Source organism: Nelusetta ayraudi, unplaced genomic scaffold (genome assembly GCF_046127955.1).
Source record: "Nelusetta ayraudi isolate G7.1 ecotype Tasmania unplaced genomic scaffold, CSIRO-AGI_Nayr_v1 ptg000059l, whole genome shotgun sequence".
In the NCBI taxonomy this organism is placed as follows: Eukaryota; Metazoa; Chordata; class Actinopteri; order Tetraodontiformes; family Monacanthidae; genus Nelusetta; species Nelusetta ayraudi.
The window spans coordinates 4,069,878-4,089,616 of NW_027466109.1; the positions used below are offsets into that span (position 1 = coordinate 4,069,878).

Below are 19,739 nucleotides of genomic sequence, written 5' to 3' on the forward strand. Positions count from 1 at the left end.
TCAGGCGACATTAGCTACCTCGCAGGGATCGAAGGCGTCTGTTTTGAACTGAATAAAAGCCGACAGGAGATCACAGAGCAGGATCAGCAGCTCGGGAGGAAAAAAGAGAAAACGCTCCCTCGCATGTTCTAAGAGCGGCTACGCGTGGAGCCGACGAAGGAGGAGCAGCGAGCTAAAAGAAACGACTCCGCACGGGCGGAGTTTAGCAGCTAGCCCTTTAGCAGCTAGCTAAACTCTGCCGTGCGAGGAGCTCCTGATTGGGAGTCCGTCCCCGACAGTTCTGCACGTCGGAGGACCTGAACTGAGAGAGCAGCATCAAACGGCGAGGCCAATCCGAAACAGGATTAGAGTTGTACGCAAGTTTTCCGATTATGCAATATTTATCTGGGCTCCCCTCCTCCAAGGAGCTCACGGCGCGTGAACTCGGGGAACTTTTGGGAAGCACGGGATTAATTTGCACGCGTTGGAATTAGAGCTCAGATCAAAGCGGAGATGGAAGGGGAAGGGAGTGGGGGGGCGGCAGTCGTGGGAGTATCTGAAAAAAAAAAAAAAAAACCTCTGTGTGTCTAGAATAGAGATTTTGCTACGTCCCACATCTATTTTCATAATGATACGGAAGGGGGGGGGGGGGTGTAATGAGGGGGGAAAAAACATCAAGGGGAATTCACGCTGCAGTTCTAATTAAATGCATCAAATGTAGCGTATGTGCAACAAAAACCCACAAACGGCGAGAAAAGACTGCACGACGTTGCGGAGTAAACAGTCAGGAGAAAGCAACCTTAGCTAACGTAGCAACTTTAGCTTAAACAAACTCGTCCGCGTTCCGCTCCAGTTCCAAGATCAGGCTGGTTCGGATACATTTTCCCAGAAGCAATTTTGACACACCGCCTTCATTTGGACACAGATGCATTCAGCAGAAGAAGGATAATAACAACACATCAATGTCCTTGTGTAACAAAAAGCAAGTTGTGTGTCTTCTTTTAGGAGTAAATGCACAAGGTAAAAAGTGTAATTTAGTGCTCATTTATGCAAATAAAGAGCGACATGAACAATTTGCTGCAAAGTTTTCCATAGCGTAAACACGTCTTGGTGTCAGATAGTACTGTGTGGACAGGAATTCCGGTCCAGATCCAACTGGATAGGAATCTCTCTTAGTGTTTAAACTCTGTGTCACTGCTCGGTTGGCGCTGTGAGGCTGCCAGCCGTGCGGACAGACACACTCAGAGACACAGTCGTTCCTCTTACCGTCACAGTCGCCCAAGTGGGCCACGTTCCCCTGTTCGACATCTTGTTCGAACGGCAGTCTGCGGGAGGAGAAGAGACACGGCCATTAATCAGAGGGACTTGGAACCAATCACACGCAGCCGCAGATGTGAACGCGATTAGAAGGCGGCCGGCTATCTCGCTAGCAAGCACGCGGGAAGGGATAGGGGTCACATGACCGCAGGCTAGTTGCTCGTGACAAAGATGAAGGGAGGGGGAAAAAGAGGGGAAACGTTCTCGGGGGGCCTTTGAGTTGCCTAATATCCTGCAATAATTAGCAGCATTATTTAGAGATAACCGCTCGTGCCTTCAGGGTCGTGAATTAAGTTAATTTATGCGCAGAATTCATAAACGTCGAGCTCAGCACGCTGGTCCGCAAGTTGGATTTCTTTGGGTGAAAACACAAACAGTGCGCTTTGTGCTGGGTGGAAGAAAAAAAGAAAATAAAAAGATCTGCCTCGGTCGTGACCTCAGAGTGAAAAGTTGGAAGGCGTTTCGGAGAGAAAAAAAAAATTAAAGTGCAACTTGTCAAGTTAAAGTTAAATTAAGTTGAGCTACTCGAGCCGCTCGGGCAGGAATAACAACAGATCTTGTTTCCACGGCTCTTCAGGGGCCAGGTGAGAGCGCGGCCGCCGGTCGATAAGTCATAATGAGGTGAGGAAACGGAGAGGAAATGAGAAGAGAACTCGGACCAGGTGCTCGCAACCAAAAAAACAAGAACACACACAAAAAAAAAAAAAAAAAAACCCAACACACGACGGCTCCTCATCGCTGCTCATATGGAACACAGCACACAGACAGTTTGAATGCGTTTAAGCCCAACTGAGAGCAAAACAGACGCGCGGGAAAAGAACAATATAACAAGGAAATCCTTCATATTTACAAAGTGTACCGAAAGAATGTGTGCCGGGGAAACTGAGCACGAGTTCACATTAAAGGGGCCGTGTAAGATGTTTGCTCTGGATCTCGGAGCGCATTCGTTGAAACTGCGAAACCCTCGTCGATCTCTAGGAAAACAGCGCGATTAGGACTCCGTTCACAGCCTCCTGCGAAAAAAAAATGACGCTTTCGAAAAATTGACCTTCATTCGTAAACACCTGGCTGATAACTACCTTCACTCCACTGATGTTAAAGGTGTAAATGCCCTTTATGACATCACAAAGGGTTACTTTTTTTTTTTATCAGTTCTATCTCAGCGGTGCCCTCTCTTGCTCCACGGAGCTCAGCGACAGACGTCGTCGTCAGGAATCATTAGCCCAGTGAAATTAGCGCAGTATGGCACGTTCATTAACTCCATTTGCTGAAATGATTTCTTTTTTTTTTTTTTTTTTTGAAACGATCCATGAAACTTCACTCATCCGAATCTGGAAATTGAATATCGGTGTCTGAATGGGAGGCCGAGCACCCGACTCGCTTACAGATGTTTAGGAGTTATTCCTCAATGAAGTGGGAGCCTCGGGAAGCGGCTCTCCACAAACATTCCCGCTTTTAATGGCAAGAAATAACGATGACAGAGTGCACAGTAAAACCCGCGGCGCTTGTCGTATTAATTAGGAATAATAGCCTGCGCTCAGCCGACTGCCCGCGCCGCTGCCTGTTTGTTTGCAATTGCTTCTTTTTTTAAAGGAAAAAAAAAAAAAAAAAAAAATCCTCCAACTTTTGAAAGCGTCCTCATTCTTGCTGCCGCTTCTGTATTTAAAGACCTCGTTACTGGAGGGAAGTTTAAAGGTTCATAACGGCTGCGGAGGACGGAGGACACATGCACTGGGGGTAGGAAATCCTTTGCTGACAGTAATGAGGGACAGGAGAAGTTGTAAAGGTAATGAATCACAAGTTCCCTCGCCAAAACAGTCGAGCAGCGGCAGAAGCAGAAGCTACAGAATATAAATCCAAGGAGGTTTTGGCGTCTTGTTCAGCAGGAGGCGCCAGCTAAAGCGGCGTTCAGCGTGAAGACGAGAGGAAGGCTTTGCCTCGCGACGATGAAACAAAAAACTGAACTAAAAAAACAATGAAAGAACTTGCTTCCCTCTTGGAAAGCACCTTCCCGAAGACTGCTTCGCCGCGTCGACCTCAGCATCAACTCCGTGCAACGGGAAAAAAAAATAATCGATTGGCGAGTCGACCGCTACCGCTCAAATCAAATCAGGGCTGACACAAAAGGCCGATAACAGTGTAAGCAGACAGAGCGGGGTCGCTCCTCCAGAACTGCGTTGTCTGTTCCGAACGGCGCCGCGGCGCCGCGGCTCCTCTGAGTGTCGGAGCCCTTTAACTCGATAAGGAACAGATCTGATTTCAGCCGGCTGGAGGTGAGCCGTCACAACACGGCGGCGGAGAGGAGAGGAGAGGAGGAGAGGGGAAACGCCGGCATTCAAATCTGTCTGCCGTTGTTGCAATTGAAAGAAAAGAATACAATTGATGGAAGCGAGGGACGAAAAGAGGTGTGGCGGGGGCTTCAGCGGTGAGATCGAGACCCGACGAGCAGCGCAGGACTTTCAGGCGAGGCCTCGGGAACTTAAAGAACCCGGCTCCCAAAAAAAACAAAAAAGTGGTGGTGGTGGCAGTGGCGGTGGCGGTGCAGAGTGCGGGTGGGGGAGGAGTGAATATCATGGCGTCATACCTGGTTCCCGGTCTGAGGAAGGAGCAGGTGCTGCCCCTGGTCCAGCCGCAGTACGGGTCCCTGGAGGCGATGCAGTTCCTGCAGAGACACAATCACTCACTCAGCGTGAAGCCACCAAACCGCTCCCGACTCGTTCTGGCTGAAAATTTAAATAGCGGCTCGATCTGGAGCAGGAAGCTTCAGGGGCGGAGGCGAAGCTTCAGTTTGTCTGTTTTTTCCCCATTCTTTAACGCTAAGACATCCACTCGCTGAAGGTTGTGTTTCACAGTCTTTGCTTTGGGTGGATTTTCCTCAGTTAAGTCGTTTCTTTCTTATCATCCACGGATGCTGCTTCTTCCTCCCAGATGGTGTCTGTTGGGAAGCCGTCCCCTCACGAGCTGACTGACTGAATGACCTCGACACTGCGGTGACCTGCTACTAGCGCGAACAACGATGCCTGAATCTGAATCTGATCAGCTGCCTCCGTCTAAGCCTCTCTCTCATCCACGTCCTCCTTGGCCGCCTCCATCAATCTCCTCCTGGCTCTCCCTGCAGGTCCTCCAACCTCAGCCTGCTTCCTTCCACCCTTCTGACTCTTCACCGTCTCTCCTCTCTACGAGTGCTCACCATCTCACTCTGCCCTTCTCTGACTTCGTTTTCATTTGAATGGAAATACTTTTTAATTATTAAATGTTGTCTGCTGATATTTTCTCGCCCTCAGGCGATGAGCAAAGTGTCTCCACGCAGCATCCTTGACTTCCTGCTCCCCTTCGCTGATACACGGTGAAGCAGCGACGGCGGCGACTGATCTTCATGCAGACTACAGTCTCTGTAGATTTATTTAGACTTTTTATTTTTTTTTATTTTTTTTTACCCATGCCGTAATCGCTGCGGGCCTGGAAGACGGAAATCAATGGCAGACATCTGATCCGTCTCCCGAACCGACGCCCGTGAAGAAACGCCACACGCCGATGAAAAAGGCTCATTAACATGCGACTCCAGTCCGAGAGGGTTTAATTGATGATTAAAATCAGGACACGGTGCGTCTCCCTTTAAATGAGCCAAGCGAGAGACGCTTTCAATTCAACGTCTTTTCATTTAAACATAAGGCACGAATACGAGCGTTCTCCAGAGAGTAGGGGGAAAAAACACACACGGAGAAAAAAAAAAAAAAAAAAACCCGCAATATTTGTCCCCGTTCTGACAGATTGGTTCCAGTGAATAATTCCCAGTACGCTGCGTCTTCACCGGGGACTGAAATAGAGATAATCTTCAAAGGTTAAAAAAAAAAGAGAAAGAAAGTCAGACCTGAAGCCAGTGAGCTGTGACTAAATAACAAAGAATATACTTGCCTACGGAACATTAACTCCCCTCATTTAAACACACGAGTGTCGCCGCCGCACAACAAACACACCTCTGCAATCATGTGAGTCTTTTTCTTAATGTGACCGTGATGACACGCTCGGGTGACTCAGCTGCTTCGCTGAGCTAAACCTGCACGCCCGATGGCGCTGGCACCCATGTGTGTGTGTGTGTGTGTGTGTGTGTGTGTGTGTGTGTCAGTGCTAGCTAACATGCCACAGGCGGCCTGATGCTGTCAGAGTGCCAGCCGGCAGCAGACAGCTGCTCCGTCTCTCAGGTTTGCAGGTAATTGTTTTTTGAAAAAATCCAAGCTGAAGCTAAAAGCGCAAAACATCACATTCTGAGAAGCAGCGCTGGTAAAGTAACCAAGTACAAATACTTTGTTACTCTGCTTAAGTAGATTTCTCTGATATCTGTACTTGTATTTATTTTCGGACGACTTTTTACTTTTACTCCCTACATTTGTACACAAGTGTTTTTGTAGTACTTTTCATGGACTGACATTGGAAGTAAGTGTTTGTGTATAAAGTTCTGTTCAAGGTGATTCACTTATTATTTAATGAAGCTGTTGTTGCTTGAAGTGGAGCGATCTCAATGATGCTGTGGTGCATTTCAGTATAAAAGTGGATCACAGTTTGGAGGGAGAATATTTGATCGCACCCCGACTTTAGATTAAAATAATAATATAACCCAGAATATTGTATTGTTTCTTTATGGCACAAAAAATATTACAGAACCTGTTTCTTACTTCTACTCGAGTAAAGAAGTGGAATCAGTACTTTTACTTTCACCAGAGTACCCTTTTTTTTTTTAAAAGTATTTCCACTTTGGCACAGAATGTGAATGCTTTTGCCTGTCCCGCTGAAAAGCACAGGAAGCCGTCTAGTAGGTGCATTAAAGTGCCATCACCCACGACTCATTAGCGCTGTAAGTTACTATTGTCTGCGAAGTGTCTCTTCCTAACTCACATGATTTATGCCGCCGTCAGAAAACATTTCTATTAGCTCCTTAAACCACGACACGTGTAGTTAAGTCTTATTACCATGAAAATGGAAGAGCGCTGCCCCTAATGGCTTCTACAGAATCCCCCCCCTACCCCCCCACCGTTGGAGGACATATTTGATTACTTTTTTTTTCCCTCCCCTTTTATTATCGCGCAGCCGCTCCCAGATTATCAGTTTGCTCAAGGACACGCGGTTCTGTACATTATGGTTTTTAACGGCACGGGGAGTTCACACGGTTGGCAAAAGCAGCACGTCGGGGGCCAGACGCTTCCAATGTTTGACTGCAGCGGCCGGGCTGTCGGGCTGTCGGGTGGGCGGGCGGGGACTCACTTCATGCAGCGGGAGTAGAGCTGGCAGCGCGCCACCGGCACTCGGACCACACAGGAGGGGAAGGCCAGCAGCAGAGTGTGGCTGGGCCGGTCCAGAGTCAGAGACAACAGCTGGCGGGCCTGCGGAGAGTCCTCGGCACACCTGCAAAACACACACACACACACACACAAACACACACACGGACACAGCAATGAAAGCATGTAAGCATGAAAACATGCATTGGGTAATTGCAATAACCAGACACAGAGGCACATTAAGCCGCTGACCCCTGCTGCAGGAACAAAACACGGCTTGTGACTCAACTGAACGCACGCGTGGACGGCGCGAGGCCGCGACAGAGCCAAAGCGACGCTTCTCCTCCATTTTTAGATGGACGCCGGAGCTTTTCGAGAGGTCGACCGGTCATTAACGAAATAAAAAGAAAAAAAAAGGCTTCGAAAGGCCTCTAATTGGCACTAAATGTGGAGGGGGCGTCGGCAACCTGGACCTGCATCTGGGCTTCAGATTTATGCACGTCGTGCGCGTGCCCGATCTGGGTTGAGGCTTCATGGTAATGACGCTGCAGTCGGACCTGCAGTCATTAAAGGAGAAGCTGCTGCTGCTGCTGATGCTGCTGATGCTGCTGCTGCTGCTGCTGCTGCTGCTGCTGCTGCTGCTAGTCATCCCTCACCACCACAGACGCACACAGCAGGAAGGAGGAGACGAGGATGAAATATGTAGGAAGCGAAAAGTAGGAAGAAAAGCACAAATACCCCCCAAAAAAATCACATGGGAGGAGTTGAAGAATAAATATGTTGCATTTCAGCTGCATCATTCTGCCGTTTATTTATTCATTCTTTTACTTTAACGCCGACTTTTTAAAGCCACGTACGCTCCGAGACTTTGTTTCCGCGAAACTGAACAGCCTTTGTGTGTGTGTGTGTGTGTGTGTGTGTGTGTGTGTGTGTGTGTGTGGCGAGGAGGTGAAGCTGCCCGGAGAACAAAAGGAGCAGAGCCCCTCTGAGGCTCCATTGTCGCCCCTCCACCCTCCTGATGAGCCCGGCTAACGGCGCGATAGCCGGACTATCGCTGATTTCCCCCGGGAACGCCGATCGCCGAGCCGCCGCCGTCACGCTGGGCGAAGGCCGCGCCGGCTCTTCGACCGGCAGCGCCATCATTTAACCTGACAAACAAAAGGGAGGCGGCCGAGCTAATAAACATAATTCAGCGCCGTGGCGAAGATAAAAGGTCGTTCAACCCCCCCTCAATGTTTATCTCACGTCTGGTTTTTATTTTATTTTTTTTAAATGTTTGGGCAATTCCATTACCGTCTGATATTTCTCCCGTCTCGCCCGCCATTTAAAAGGTGTTCAGATTCCCTGATAATGAAATGAGCCTCTGATTCCGTCCCCTTGGTCGCCTCGTTTTGCATTCCGGGGCTGATCTCATTTGTCCACAGCGTTGTTTTTTAGCGTGTGTTGCTCTGCAAAAGCAGGTGAGCTCCGCTGCATAATTCAATAGCTGCCATGTGTGCAGGTGTCCAGCTTTTTGTGTGCAGAGTTGTTCTTCTGTTTGTTTTTTTATGTTTAAATAAAAACAACCTATGCATCTCACCACCGGCACCTGTGTGTATATGTTAACCCCGGATGTCATGCCTTCACTGCTTCTCCCTGCGCTACACACAAGCAGCTCCCCCCCTCTGACTAACACTCATGCATTATACAAAAACGCCAAAAATCTATTGGGAGAAATGTTGAGCGAGTTTGCTACAAACGCGTGGATGATGCAGTGCGGCTCGGGACGACTCTTTCTGTCTGGATGAAACCAGCCGGGTCCAACAAGATAAAACGCAGTGTTTGTGTTAGACATTTTTGCTGTTACTATGGAAATGGACTGCAATCGTATGTGCGGATGTATCTTGGAATTCCATTTCATGCAGCGTCGCTGTCTCACTTGTCCGGGTTGAATCCCTCCAGCTCCTCCAGGAAGACGTTGCTATTGGTCACTGTGTTGTCCGGGTTGGGCATGATGAGGAACTTGAGGACGGTCCCTCTGCTGGAGCCCAGGAACAGGACCGTCCTGTTCCTGGAAGGTCCGGCCTCGGTGTCCACCACAATCTTGTTCAACTGGTACCTGAAAGAAAAACCGAAACAAAACATTGTATCAGCTGCACAAAGCTGCTGCTGGAAGTTTCTTTCTTTTTTTCTTTTTTTTTAAGCCTATTTTAAACAGATGGGTGAGGCCTATTAGACTTGCTCTTGTGAATATAAATTACTTCAAAATAAAAACATTCAGGGAAGGGAAACCACTCGTGAAAATTTCACCCAGTAAACCAATCGTGCGTGACAATCGGTGGCTAGCAAGAAACACTTGGCTAAATGGGCTCAATCCGGGAACAATAGCATTAAGCGAGCGCTGCCGGGTCAGAACAGAGCAGGGCTGCCGCGTCCTGCAGGCCGCCTCATTCACATTCACACACGGCACGTCGAGCAGACAGCCTTGCGGTGGACAGACTGACGGACGGCGGCGGCGGCGGCTCCATCTGGTTCCCAGCCAGCCGAGAGTCAGAAGGTGATGGGATGTTGACTTGATGGGTTACAGCTGTTTGCTACCAGAAGCTGCAGGACTTCCAGGGAAGGATCCCTCAGCCCACACAGAGTGACAGCCTGTCAGCCTCGCTGTGCACGGTATAGCCAGGCATGTTTACCGCCCCGGTGCATTAAGACTCCATGCAGCCGTCCTACGCTCGGAATAAAGTTAAAGAGCTCTGAGCTTCGTGTAAAGTGTGAAAACACCAGCAGACGAATCGATGAAGTGAGTTTGACGGTTCAGTTACTGTAGAACGAAATCACAGCAACAACTAATCATCATCAGGGATTTTCTTCCAATCTGTTTGCCTGCTGCAAAGCAACAGTGAAAACTGCTGTTGAGCTTCTTCTTTTTTTTTTACATTGGCATATATAGACTGTCTTTGGAGGGGGGAGGGAAGCTGGTGGGATGGAGGGAGGGAGGGATGCGAAAGTCAGGCAGTAGGTGGAGTCAGACACGTTTTATAAAAAAATCTGCACATTGCAGGAGAGCCGTAGCAACACTGACGCAAGCTTCTCATTGGCCGACAAGAAGAGCAATAGGAGCAGCTCAGGAGTCACTCTTGCATCAGTGAATTTCAAGCACGCCACACAGGAAGTGCATCTCCGCTCAGTTTGGTGAGAAACTCGACTTTTCGGTTCCAGATTCAGAAGGATTCTGTTAAGGATGTGAAGAACTTTAGGAGATTCCCGCAACGACGTGCGACAGTCTGGAGTACTCGTTGCAACCGAGTATACGTGCAGTACATGCAGTAAAAATGAAGCACTGATTCCTCTGTCCCTTGGCTCCACTTTATGGACTTGGCAACCAACCGCAGGGCCAGTTGTTGTAGTTTTACCTCCACTGTAAACCCACTTCCAAACGATTTTGGTCCTCCAAACGCATCAGCGCAGCCTCCCTGACGTTTGTTATTACTCAATTCCGGCGCTGGATTGATGGGGTTCAGCCTCACCTGACCATGGTTCGGACGATCCAGGGCCTCTGTCCGAGCGACGGCACGGCCTCATCCATCAGAGGGTGCGTCTTGACGAAGTTGAGCATCTCGTCGGGGAACGAGTTGGAGGAGTTAAACCTGGAGCCTTGAACTGCGCAGCCGCCGGGTCTGGAGACGACAAGTGGGAGGAAGGGGGACAGGCCGAGGCGTGAGCATGTTGGCATGCGATGATGGAAAAAAAAAGAAGGACAAATTGGAAGAAAAAAAAAAAAAAAAAAAGCCCACCTTGGCTTGGGGATGACTTCATCGGGGACGGGCGTCCAAATGGACTCGGGCGACTTCTGCTCCTTGAACCTGCCGTCGAACACGCCGGCCAGCTGCTCCATGTCGAAGGCGCAGACGGCCGAACCTGGGATGCTGCGGAGACGGAGGCAGAGACGTGAGGGTTGAGATCACACACACACACAGAGTGATGAGAACGAGCAGAGTCGGCATCCTGCACTTTTTCAGTTTCTGCACCAAGAATAATTGACAGCAGAAGAGAAAGACAACCTGGATATCAGCCGGACGGAAAAAAAAATAAGCCGTGAGACATGAAAAACGGCAGTAACATATTGAAAGCCAACTCTGTGTGCGTGTATGCGCGTGTGTGAGTTTAAGAGACAGGCGCCCAGATAAGGACACAAATTGGATACAATTGGATTTTTTTTGTTTTTCACGTTTAATGCTTTGAGCACAAAAGCCAAATTGTTCCAGCGACGAAGAAAAGGAGGAAGGAGGAGGCAGGAGAGGACGAGAGACCCCGTCGCTCCCTGCGTGAGAAAAGAAACACGCCGCTCGGTGGGACCCTATGAAAAAGATTCCTTGGCAGGGAATCCTGGAATAAAAGGAAATGACTCAGTGAACATCTCGCCTTTTTCAAACGGGAGGGAAAACGATTCCAATAAATCCGGCAACACATTCCTGTTCGGAAAAAGAAAAAGTCCCAGCGCGCCGCCGAGGAGGCTGTTCCACTGGCCGCGAACTCTGCAAAACAGGGACGGGAACATCTGTTGCACGGAGCTCCGCAAGGCCCCCGCAGACAAACAAACACGGGCCGGCGGGGGCGGGGGGGAGCTGACGCACACGCATGTGAACGCCAGTGGGTGCGAAGTTTGTGTGTTTTGGCCGCGTCCAGTGAGACGCGAAGACACAGAACATCCCCGACGTCCTGCGGCGGGTCGCGACCCTCCGCTGGAAGCGAAGGGGGGCGGGGCCTCGTCCCCAAGTCACCGAGTGCGAGAGCCGCCGGTGACTAAACCGCAAAGAAAAAAAAACAAAAAACCCTGTGATGCTGCACATCACCCAGAGAGGCTGAGTCACCTGCAACCTGCTGCTCCACGCACACACACACACACACACACACACACACACACACACACACACACACACACACACACACACACACACACACACACACACCATCTGTTTATCGCCTCGCCTGCCTTCTCTCCCTGGCTGGTACACGTGCAGCTGAATGGCCCTCCGAGTTTTCTCTTTTCGGGAAAAAATGAAAGTGGCAACGCTCCGCTGTGGCTGTGCACGCTGTGCTCTCTCTCTCTCCCTCTCTCTCCCTCCCCAACCCCCGCCACCACCGCTTCATTCACAGGCAGGCAGGGTGACTCAGCCGGCCTCCAGTCTGGCAGAGCTGCAGGCGGACCTGCACCAGGTGCGACTAGAAGGTTTCCAGCTGCACCTTCTCAAAAAAAAAAAAAAATCAATTCAAAATTCTCATGTCGCGTGGCTTGCCCCCCCCCTACACACACACACACACACACACACACACACACACACACACACACACACACACTTAACCAGTTTGCGCCGTCTCCCAGCCAGCACCTTCGTCGCTGGAGTGACAGGCGGCCGGCGCTAAATGAGCCTGGTGTCCCTTTGTGATTGTTAGCGGCGAGGGCTGAAGGACTTCGTCACTCAACAGGCGCGGCGGTAAGACTGGAATAACACAGCGCTCGGCGCTAACAGACGCCTCGGAGGACCAAACAGGGTAAAAAAGACGGGGAGGCTGAAGTCAGCGGTGCTTGAAACGGAGCTTTCTCTCTTCTAAGGATCTCACTTGGCCGCAGCCTACGGACGAAAAAGAAAAATAAGAATTTATGAAGCACATGGGGGTTGATAATATAAAGTCCTGCCAAGCGTTTTTAAGCATTGAACTCTTGTGCTCCTTGAACTTCCTTGACGATGCAGACTTGCTTATTGCGTCCTTTTAGATTTGTGTCTTTAGCCGTTTCAAAGGCTTTTTGCTAGTCGGCATCTCTGCGTCTTGTTGACTTGCGCATCCTCGTTTTCAAGTTGGAATAGTTTGAATAGTTTGAATACGCTGGGTTCATATTCGCGTTTCAGTTCATCAAAGCAAAGCTTCTCGGGTTTTAATGACCAAAAAAGTGTCAAAGCTGCCAATGGATTTGATCTTCACTGTTGAGCTACAAGGCTGACCGAGATGAAAATGAAGCTTAAACCTGCAACGAAACAGAATTTCTTGCTTCCAGGTGAAACAACAAAGTGTGCGTGCAGCTGAGCAGAACATTTGTAGGTCGAATGTTGCTGGGAAAGCAGTCAGAGCTTCGGTTTTGCTTTCAACTTTTGGGTCAACAAGCAGCTGAACACAGTACCTAATAAAGTGGCTGGCGAGTGTGAATCAGGCACATTAATGATTAGGGTTTGGTGTATTTTTTTTGACACTTCCGAGTGCCATAATCCAAACGCTTCGCTCCCTCTGAAGTCTGACTTTGCTGACTTTGGTCCGACTCTAAACTTTCCTCATCTGCTCTCTGATGCTCCTTCCTGTCCTGGTTTCCCTGCTGGTCCCCCCCCCTGCTGTCCCTCTAACAGGCTAGAAACTCTCCAGCTGCCTCATCTCAAAATTCTATTAATAATAATTCTCATATCTCATGTTTCTCCCCCTCGGTACATTTTAATCTGTTTCTTCTACGAGGAGCTGATTTGTCTCCCAGCTATCATCACCGCTCCACTGCTGCTGCTGCCGCTGCTGCTGCCGCTGCTGCTGCTGCTGCCGCTGCTGCTGCTGCTGCTGCTGCTGCTGCTGCTGCTGCTGCTCCCAGCCTGGACCGGGCAGGTCGCACCTCCTCGACAAGACTCGACTGTCAGTCACGCTCAGCTGTTTGGCTCTCTGGAGCTCCAGCTTGCGCTCCCACCGCCGGCTGCCACATCTGTGCGTCCTCCCCCGCCGAGTCGCACTCCTCCTGGCATGGAAAACCTGTTCTCCTCCTGTTCCTTGTCCTCCTCATCCCCCTCCCCTGCTGTACTCTCCCCAGAGGAGCGCCCAGCTGTCTGCACCCCGCCGACACCCTGTGCTGTGACACATGAGATTCTCTTACAACTGAAACTCAGACAGGCAATCTCAAACTCAAAAGTCTAAATCTAAAATTTAGATTTTTTTTTTTTTTTTAAACGTTTTTTAGTTGTTTTTCTTTTTTGATGTAGGAAATGTTTGAAATAAAGTTGGAAAAAAAAGATGGACCCTCCACCTCGTGAATCTCTGTCTCTCTGCTAGGATCCACTTTGCATTGAATGGCATATTTTAGCTGCATTCCAGCATTCAGATCCATTCAAACCTAACAAGTACTCATTGGACATTTTCAGCTGCCAAAACAACAGTCAAGCTGTGGTGATGTTTTTCAAATCGGTGCTGCCTGCAGCCTGGATTTGGGCACCTCACCGCACTGCTCCACCTGTTATTTGAATTGCTAAATAAAGCTAACGAGTGCACTTCTCTCCGATCTCCTCCTGTCCTCCCTTCTCCCTGTTTTCCAGCTGACCCCCGCAGAACCTCCTTGACCTAGCTGACATCGGCGCGGGAAGAGGGGCTCTCAGCAGGAAATGGGAGCTCCTCTTCTTCTTCTTCTTTCATCCCTCTTCAACAGGAGAAGGGCCCCGAGGCGTCAGAGGTGGATGCACAAAGGAACCGACAACTGAAATGGGATTTTCAGACTCTGAGAGCACAAAACTGAAGCATCCCGGAGAAGGAACGTACAACTGATTCTGCAGACAAGGAGCTGCTGGCGGAGGAGGAGGAGGAGGAGGAGAAGAACAAGGGACCTCAGCTTCAGCCCCCCCGGCACACGTCTCCAGCCTGGTCCGAGCTGCTCGGGGCCCAAGTGGCAGCAGAGGACGGTGGTTACTGCTGCGTTTTCCAGGGTCCCGCTTCACGCTGTTCTCACCGCGCGCCACCGGTGGAAAGCAATTTGTCAGGCAAAGCTCTAAGCCGGCGTGGCGCAGCGGGCCGAGTGAGAGTGTTAGCAAAGAAAAAAAACAAAAACATCTGAAACCCCCCCCTTTCCCTCTCCCCCCCGCAAATCTTCTCTTTCATTTACTGTGTCACACACAATCCTCCCCCATCCGTCTTAATCAAGCTCCCTTTTATATATTTTTTTATTTTCTTCTCCCTCCTCCTCCTCCTTTTAGTTCGGAGCCCCTTCAAAAACAGGACGACGAGCCGCCGACGTGTGTGTGTGTGTGTGTGTGTGTGTGTGTGTGTGTGTGTGTGTTCAGGTGGTTCTGCTTTTTGCGACCCGCTGTAATCGCTGCTGTCTGGGAACCATTGGAAGTGTGCGTGCGCCCGAAGCCTCCATCAGCCGGTGCGGGCGGTGCCCCCCTCCCCCTCCACCTCTCCCCACGCCACCCCCGGCCTCCAAGATAAGATGCAGCTGATGAAACACTTTCTGATCTCCGGCAGTGCAAAAAGCGTGTACGTGCTGTCCATTATTGACTTCCCCCGTCCTTGAGTTTCACAACCTGCTCTTCCTCCTCCTCCTCCTCTCCTCGCCAGCTCTGACTGGGAGGCCGAGACTGGTGACAAAGCTCCACTTTCTGTCACGACCCCTCCGGAGTGACCACTTCTCTCAGGCGAGGACGGGAGCTCGTTAGGGAGGCCGGCTGCGTTTATGTAGGAAAACTGTTTTCGATTACACTCCAGGGTCAAATAACGACGTTTTTCAACACGCTTCGCTTCCAGAGTGTTTCCACTCCAGCCGAGGGCCAACCACCGGGCGCCGCCGCTTTTCACAGACGAGCAGTCGCGATGGGAAACTCGCGACCTGCTGGATTCGGCACGGCCTCCGACGTACACACACACACACACACACACACACACACACACACACACACGCCCACACAAAACTCGTGTTCGGTGTTGTCGTTTGAGTGAGAGAAGCATTCACTCAAAACAAGCACTTTACACCAACACTGTTTTTTTTATTCATATATATATATATATATATATATATATTTTTTTTTTTTTATTTCACTTGCGTTGATGACTGGCTTTCAACAAAAGAACATTATTTCAGTGCCAGGAAGGAGACGACAGCTTTGTTTAGCTTGAAGCTGCGCTGCGAGAGGAATTACATTATCGAGCTGACAGTTTTCTCCGCTCGCTCGCTCGATTATTCTGGCTTTTTAATCTTCGCCTAAATTTAGCAAACACTGATTGAGTCACTCCTGAACATCAGTGGCTCGGCTTGGCGGGATATAAATATTTTTCCGCCGGCCGACGGGCCTCGCGACTGTACGTGCGGCTCACATAAACATTTCTGTCACATTGCTTCTTTGCCGTTGTTCAATTCCAGCCGTCCGGCTCTGCAGCACTCGTGTCCAATAATCCCCCCTTTTCGAGAGGCGGCGCCCTCCTCTCGTCTCCCTCACCTTTTTTCAATTTAATCTCGTCTTTCAGCAAATCAGCCCCTTTGTCCCGAGTGCATTCCATGTGTCTTAAATTACCGCCGTGCCGCACAATCTTGACCTTTGTGCTGCCACGAAGGCTTCCTCCTCTTTCCTGCAGAGCTCTGCCGAGCCCGGAGGAAGAAGCCTCGCTGTGTTTGACTTCATACAGAAAAAAATAACAAAGATAAAAAAAAAAGAAAAAGAAAAGAAAAGTCGTTGGTGGTCCACAACTTTTTTTTGCGTTCAATTTAAAGGAGGAGGTAAGGTGTGCGAGTTCTGCTGTTTCTCTCAGTCTAAGCCTGCGAAATCGGGGTGGTTTTATTTCTACTTGTGCGTAAATCTTTGAAAGCAAACAAGAAAACACAGGTGATTGAAGGAGGCTACAGCCACCCACCACTTTCCTTCATGCGCTGAAGTCTCTTTGTGTGCGTCATCTGTCAGAGACAAACACTTGAAGCCTCTTGTTAGAAGGCAGAAAGGTGGTGAAAATCGATCCAGAATAGGGATTTCAAGTCTCCGAGGACGACGGGGAGGCCAAGTTACAGTGGTGGGAGAGAGAGAAAAAAAAGTTTTGAGATATTTGGACATTTAGAAAACCAAAACACATAAATGTCAAAACCTGTGTTTCTCAAATATGTGAACGTGGACGTAAGCATCGGCCTCAGCCGTCTCTGACATTCAGCTTGGTGGCGATAAAGCTAATTCCTGCGCACACCGAGGCAGGTAGCCTGCTATCGCAGCCTGGACGCCACATGCGGCAGATCGCAGCGGCGCCAGGCTGAACACATGTCTGGAAAACAGGCACAGGTGGTGGTGAATTAAAGCCGTTTGGCAAAAAGGGGCTTTGGGAAAGCGACGGGACGCGGCCATCATGGCTAATAGAGCAAATTATTTGGATTCAGAGGCAAAACCGGCCGACACAGCAGAGTCACTTTTATAATTTGTTTGTCAAAGCCGGTGAAATCAAAGAGGGAGGGAGGTCCAAACTGAGGTGGGCCCGCCAGGACACACAATCAAATTTAACAGCAAAAATACAACAGTGGCGGTAACAACATGGCGCAAACAGCCACAAAATATCACACATAAAGCAGACAGGGAAAGTAAACCTGGAGACTGGACGGTGGAGTGGAGCGAAGAAATCAAAGCGACGGCTGGAGATGCAAGACAAGACGCACAGCGAGAGGAACTTCAAAACAAGACAGGAAGTGACAATCAAAAAGCCAATCGAAGCGAAAGCCGGCAGGAAATGTGGGAAGCGAAGACAAAGTACAGTGGCGCACAGAACTGGGCTTGTTTGTTTTCCATGTCGTCTCTTACAAAACTGAACAGGCTGCAAACGATGACCACTAGACCCCCCCACGCAGCCAGTTAAGCATCATTTACAGGAAAATCATGAAGAACGAAGAAACAGCAGGAGGGGCAACCCCTCACTCACACAGGTCACTTCCAACTGTGGACTTCACCTCACAGGCCGCTGCTATTGACGACAGCAATTCCTTCAATTCTGTTAATACTGCCAAATTTGTGCTCAACTATTTCAGGAATGTGTGTGTGTTGGACATGTGTGTATGCGATTGCCTGTGTTCTTAATTTACTGTTTTTATTGTTGTCTTTGTTTCCTGAAGAAACATTCTACTCCTGTAGAGTACAGTTATGTGTACAGCTAAATGATAATAAAGCTTTGATTGGTTGTTTGATTGATTGATTGCTTGGTTGATTGATTGATTGATTGATTGCTTGATTGATCGATTGATTGATTGGTCTAGCTTAGTAACAGTTCAGTGAGTGTAACACCAGAGGCAGCAGAGGACGTCACACCTGCACCGGTTTGTTTTGGACTGACACTGGATGTCTGGCAGTGATTTGAGAGATTTGCAGAGTTTGATGCTCTGCTTTTACATGACCCAGTGAACAATGTCGTCATCATGACTATCCAGCCGTGTAAATGGCACTGTGCGCTGCCACTCTAACACTCTACCTGTTGGCGGGCGTGGAGAAGACCCCCAGGATGATGTCCCTGCCGTGCATCCGGATGACGGGGCTGGTGGAGTGCAGCAGGTTGAAGTAGAAGTGGGAGTCGCCGGGGACGGAGCAGTTGAGTCGGGCCTTCAGGAAGGACGTCCACTGCTTCTCCAGCACGCGCTGAGACCCTCCCTGGTCCCGCTTGCACACTCGAGCCACTCGAGACACCACCACCTGCGTGTGTGAGAGGGGGCGGGGCCAGGAGAGAGTAAAGGAGCGTGCACAATACGTCCAGGAAGTACGGCGGCGTGTGAGTCGCAGCTCGCAGGGAAATGGAGTGATTCGCCGTCGGGGATTAGGATACATTTCCAAGGCTTCTGGGCGTCATCTCCACAAAAGGCATTTTTAAAAGCACCCCTTTCAACTCCGGGACAATCTCTGAAGAGTCATTTGCATGCGATTTGCAATGCTGAAAAGGCGCTTTGACGGATCATTGTTTTATAACGGTGAGTTTATTCTCAATTATTCATGAAAATGTCAGCGTGCCTTTAAAAAAACTCGCTCCTTTGAACACAGTCACCCTCGCAGAGGTGATGCTCTTAAAGTATATGTTTGCTTGGCAACACCAGATACACTTTCCCCTGAACGTAAATTGCTAATGCGCCGGATAAACGAAACGTCTGAGGCCTTTTTTTTGGTCCCGCAGCGCCGCAGAGGTTGAGGAAAACGTAGAGCCGCCGGAGCTGTGAAGCCGATGATAATGCGTGAACGTTTCCGACACAACAATTTCACACAGAATATCGATATTGAAACAGATTTTTCAAATTGAGGTATTTTCTTGAATCGTCACGCTGCAAACAAACGAATTGCCACCATTTTCCAAGACTAGTCTCAACCTCCTTCAGCAAAAATATCCACCGCGGTAGCAGAGCAGCTTTGTGTCACTGTCTCTCAGCAACAAGTGAAACGGGAATCTAATGATTAAAATAATGATCTTACAGAGGGAGGGAAGCACTAAAACCCTCCAGGGTTTCCTGACAAGTTTGTCTTCCCATGTTTTTGTCACCAGTTTTTTTGTCCGGTGTGTCGCGTTTCACTGCGAACATTTCACACCCGGATATTGGGCATCTTCACGCTGTTTATTCGTCGCGTTAAAAGCCTTAATTATGGGAAGGAGTTGTCTGCTGATAATAGTATTTGCCCAATGAGATGCGCCGACAGGCAAACACTCAGATGAAAGTTTGCTCAAGCTGTGGGAAAATATTGACATCAAATATTAAAAACAGAGACATATAAATATATATATATTTTTTTTGTTTTGTTTTTTGTACCAACACACACGTTGGTACAAAACATGTTTTCCACTGTGTTAGAGGAGCTGTGTATTTGTTGTTGTCCAACATTTCTGTGTGACCGGCGGGAGGTTTGACCTCCATTGGATTGCTACCTTCTCCAGGTAGTTGAACTCCATGGCAATCTCCCTGAAGAAGAAGTAGATGTGCGGCCCCCACTCCACGGCGCTGACAAAGTACGGCTCTGCCGAAAGAGGAAAGAGACAAAATGAGGAGTGAAAAGTCTTCATGAAATATAGATGGAGCAGCAGCAGAAACGCCTCCATTTGCAGACGAGGCGTCGCTCGGCTCCCATGACGCCGAGGTGGAGCCGCGGGGGGGGGGGGGGGGGGGGGGGGGGGGCGGCGAGAAAGAGCTTAATTTCATTACATGCTGAAAGGGGATTTCACAGCAAACAATGAGCACATTATGACTCCCTGATGCTTCTGAGACCCCACTCCCCCACATCCCCCCACACTCTTCATCCCGACACCCAAACCGACAGCCAGTGTGTCAGACTTTGTGTGTGTTTGAAAGAGATAGAGAGAAAGAGTGGTTGTGTGTGTATTTTTTATTTTTTCGTGTCACTTGTTTCCACTATCCAGTCTCAGCATGGGAGCAGCAGGTTTGACAGCCCTCGTGTCCGCTGA

The 19,739-nt window shown here is 49.4% G+C and overlaps 1 protein-coding gene across 1 annotated transcript in view; it reads right to left on the reverse strand.

Annotated features, from left to right (window-relative positions):
* Positions 1 to 19,739, reverse strand: part of sema6bb (sema domain, transmembrane domain (TM), and cytoplasmic domain, (semaphorin) 6Bb) — a 64,817-nt gene that overhangs the window by 24,123 nt on the left and 20,955 nt on the right. The window contains exons 8-15 of the mRNA XM_076039297.1: positions 19,206 to 19,294; positions 17,775 to 17,992; positions 10,343 to 10,474; positions 10,076 to 10,225; positions 8,488 to 8,667; positions 6,556 to 6,696; positions 3,881 to 3,958; positions 1,246 to 1,304 (exon numbers count right to left, since the gene is read on the reverse strand). Of these exons, the coding sequence (XP_075895412.1) occupies positions 1,246 to 1,304; positions 3,881 to 3,958; positions 6,556 to 6,696; positions 8,488 to 8,667; positions 10,076 to 10,225; positions 10,343 to 10,474; positions 17,775 to 17,992; positions 19,206 to 19,294 (1,047 nt within the window). The remainder of the gene's footprint in view (positions 1 to 1,245; positions 1,305 to 3,880; positions 3,959 to 6,555; positions 6,697 to 8,487; positions 8,668 to 10,075; positions 10,226 to 10,342; positions 10,475 to 17,774; positions 17,993 to 19,205; positions 19,295 to 19,739) is intronic.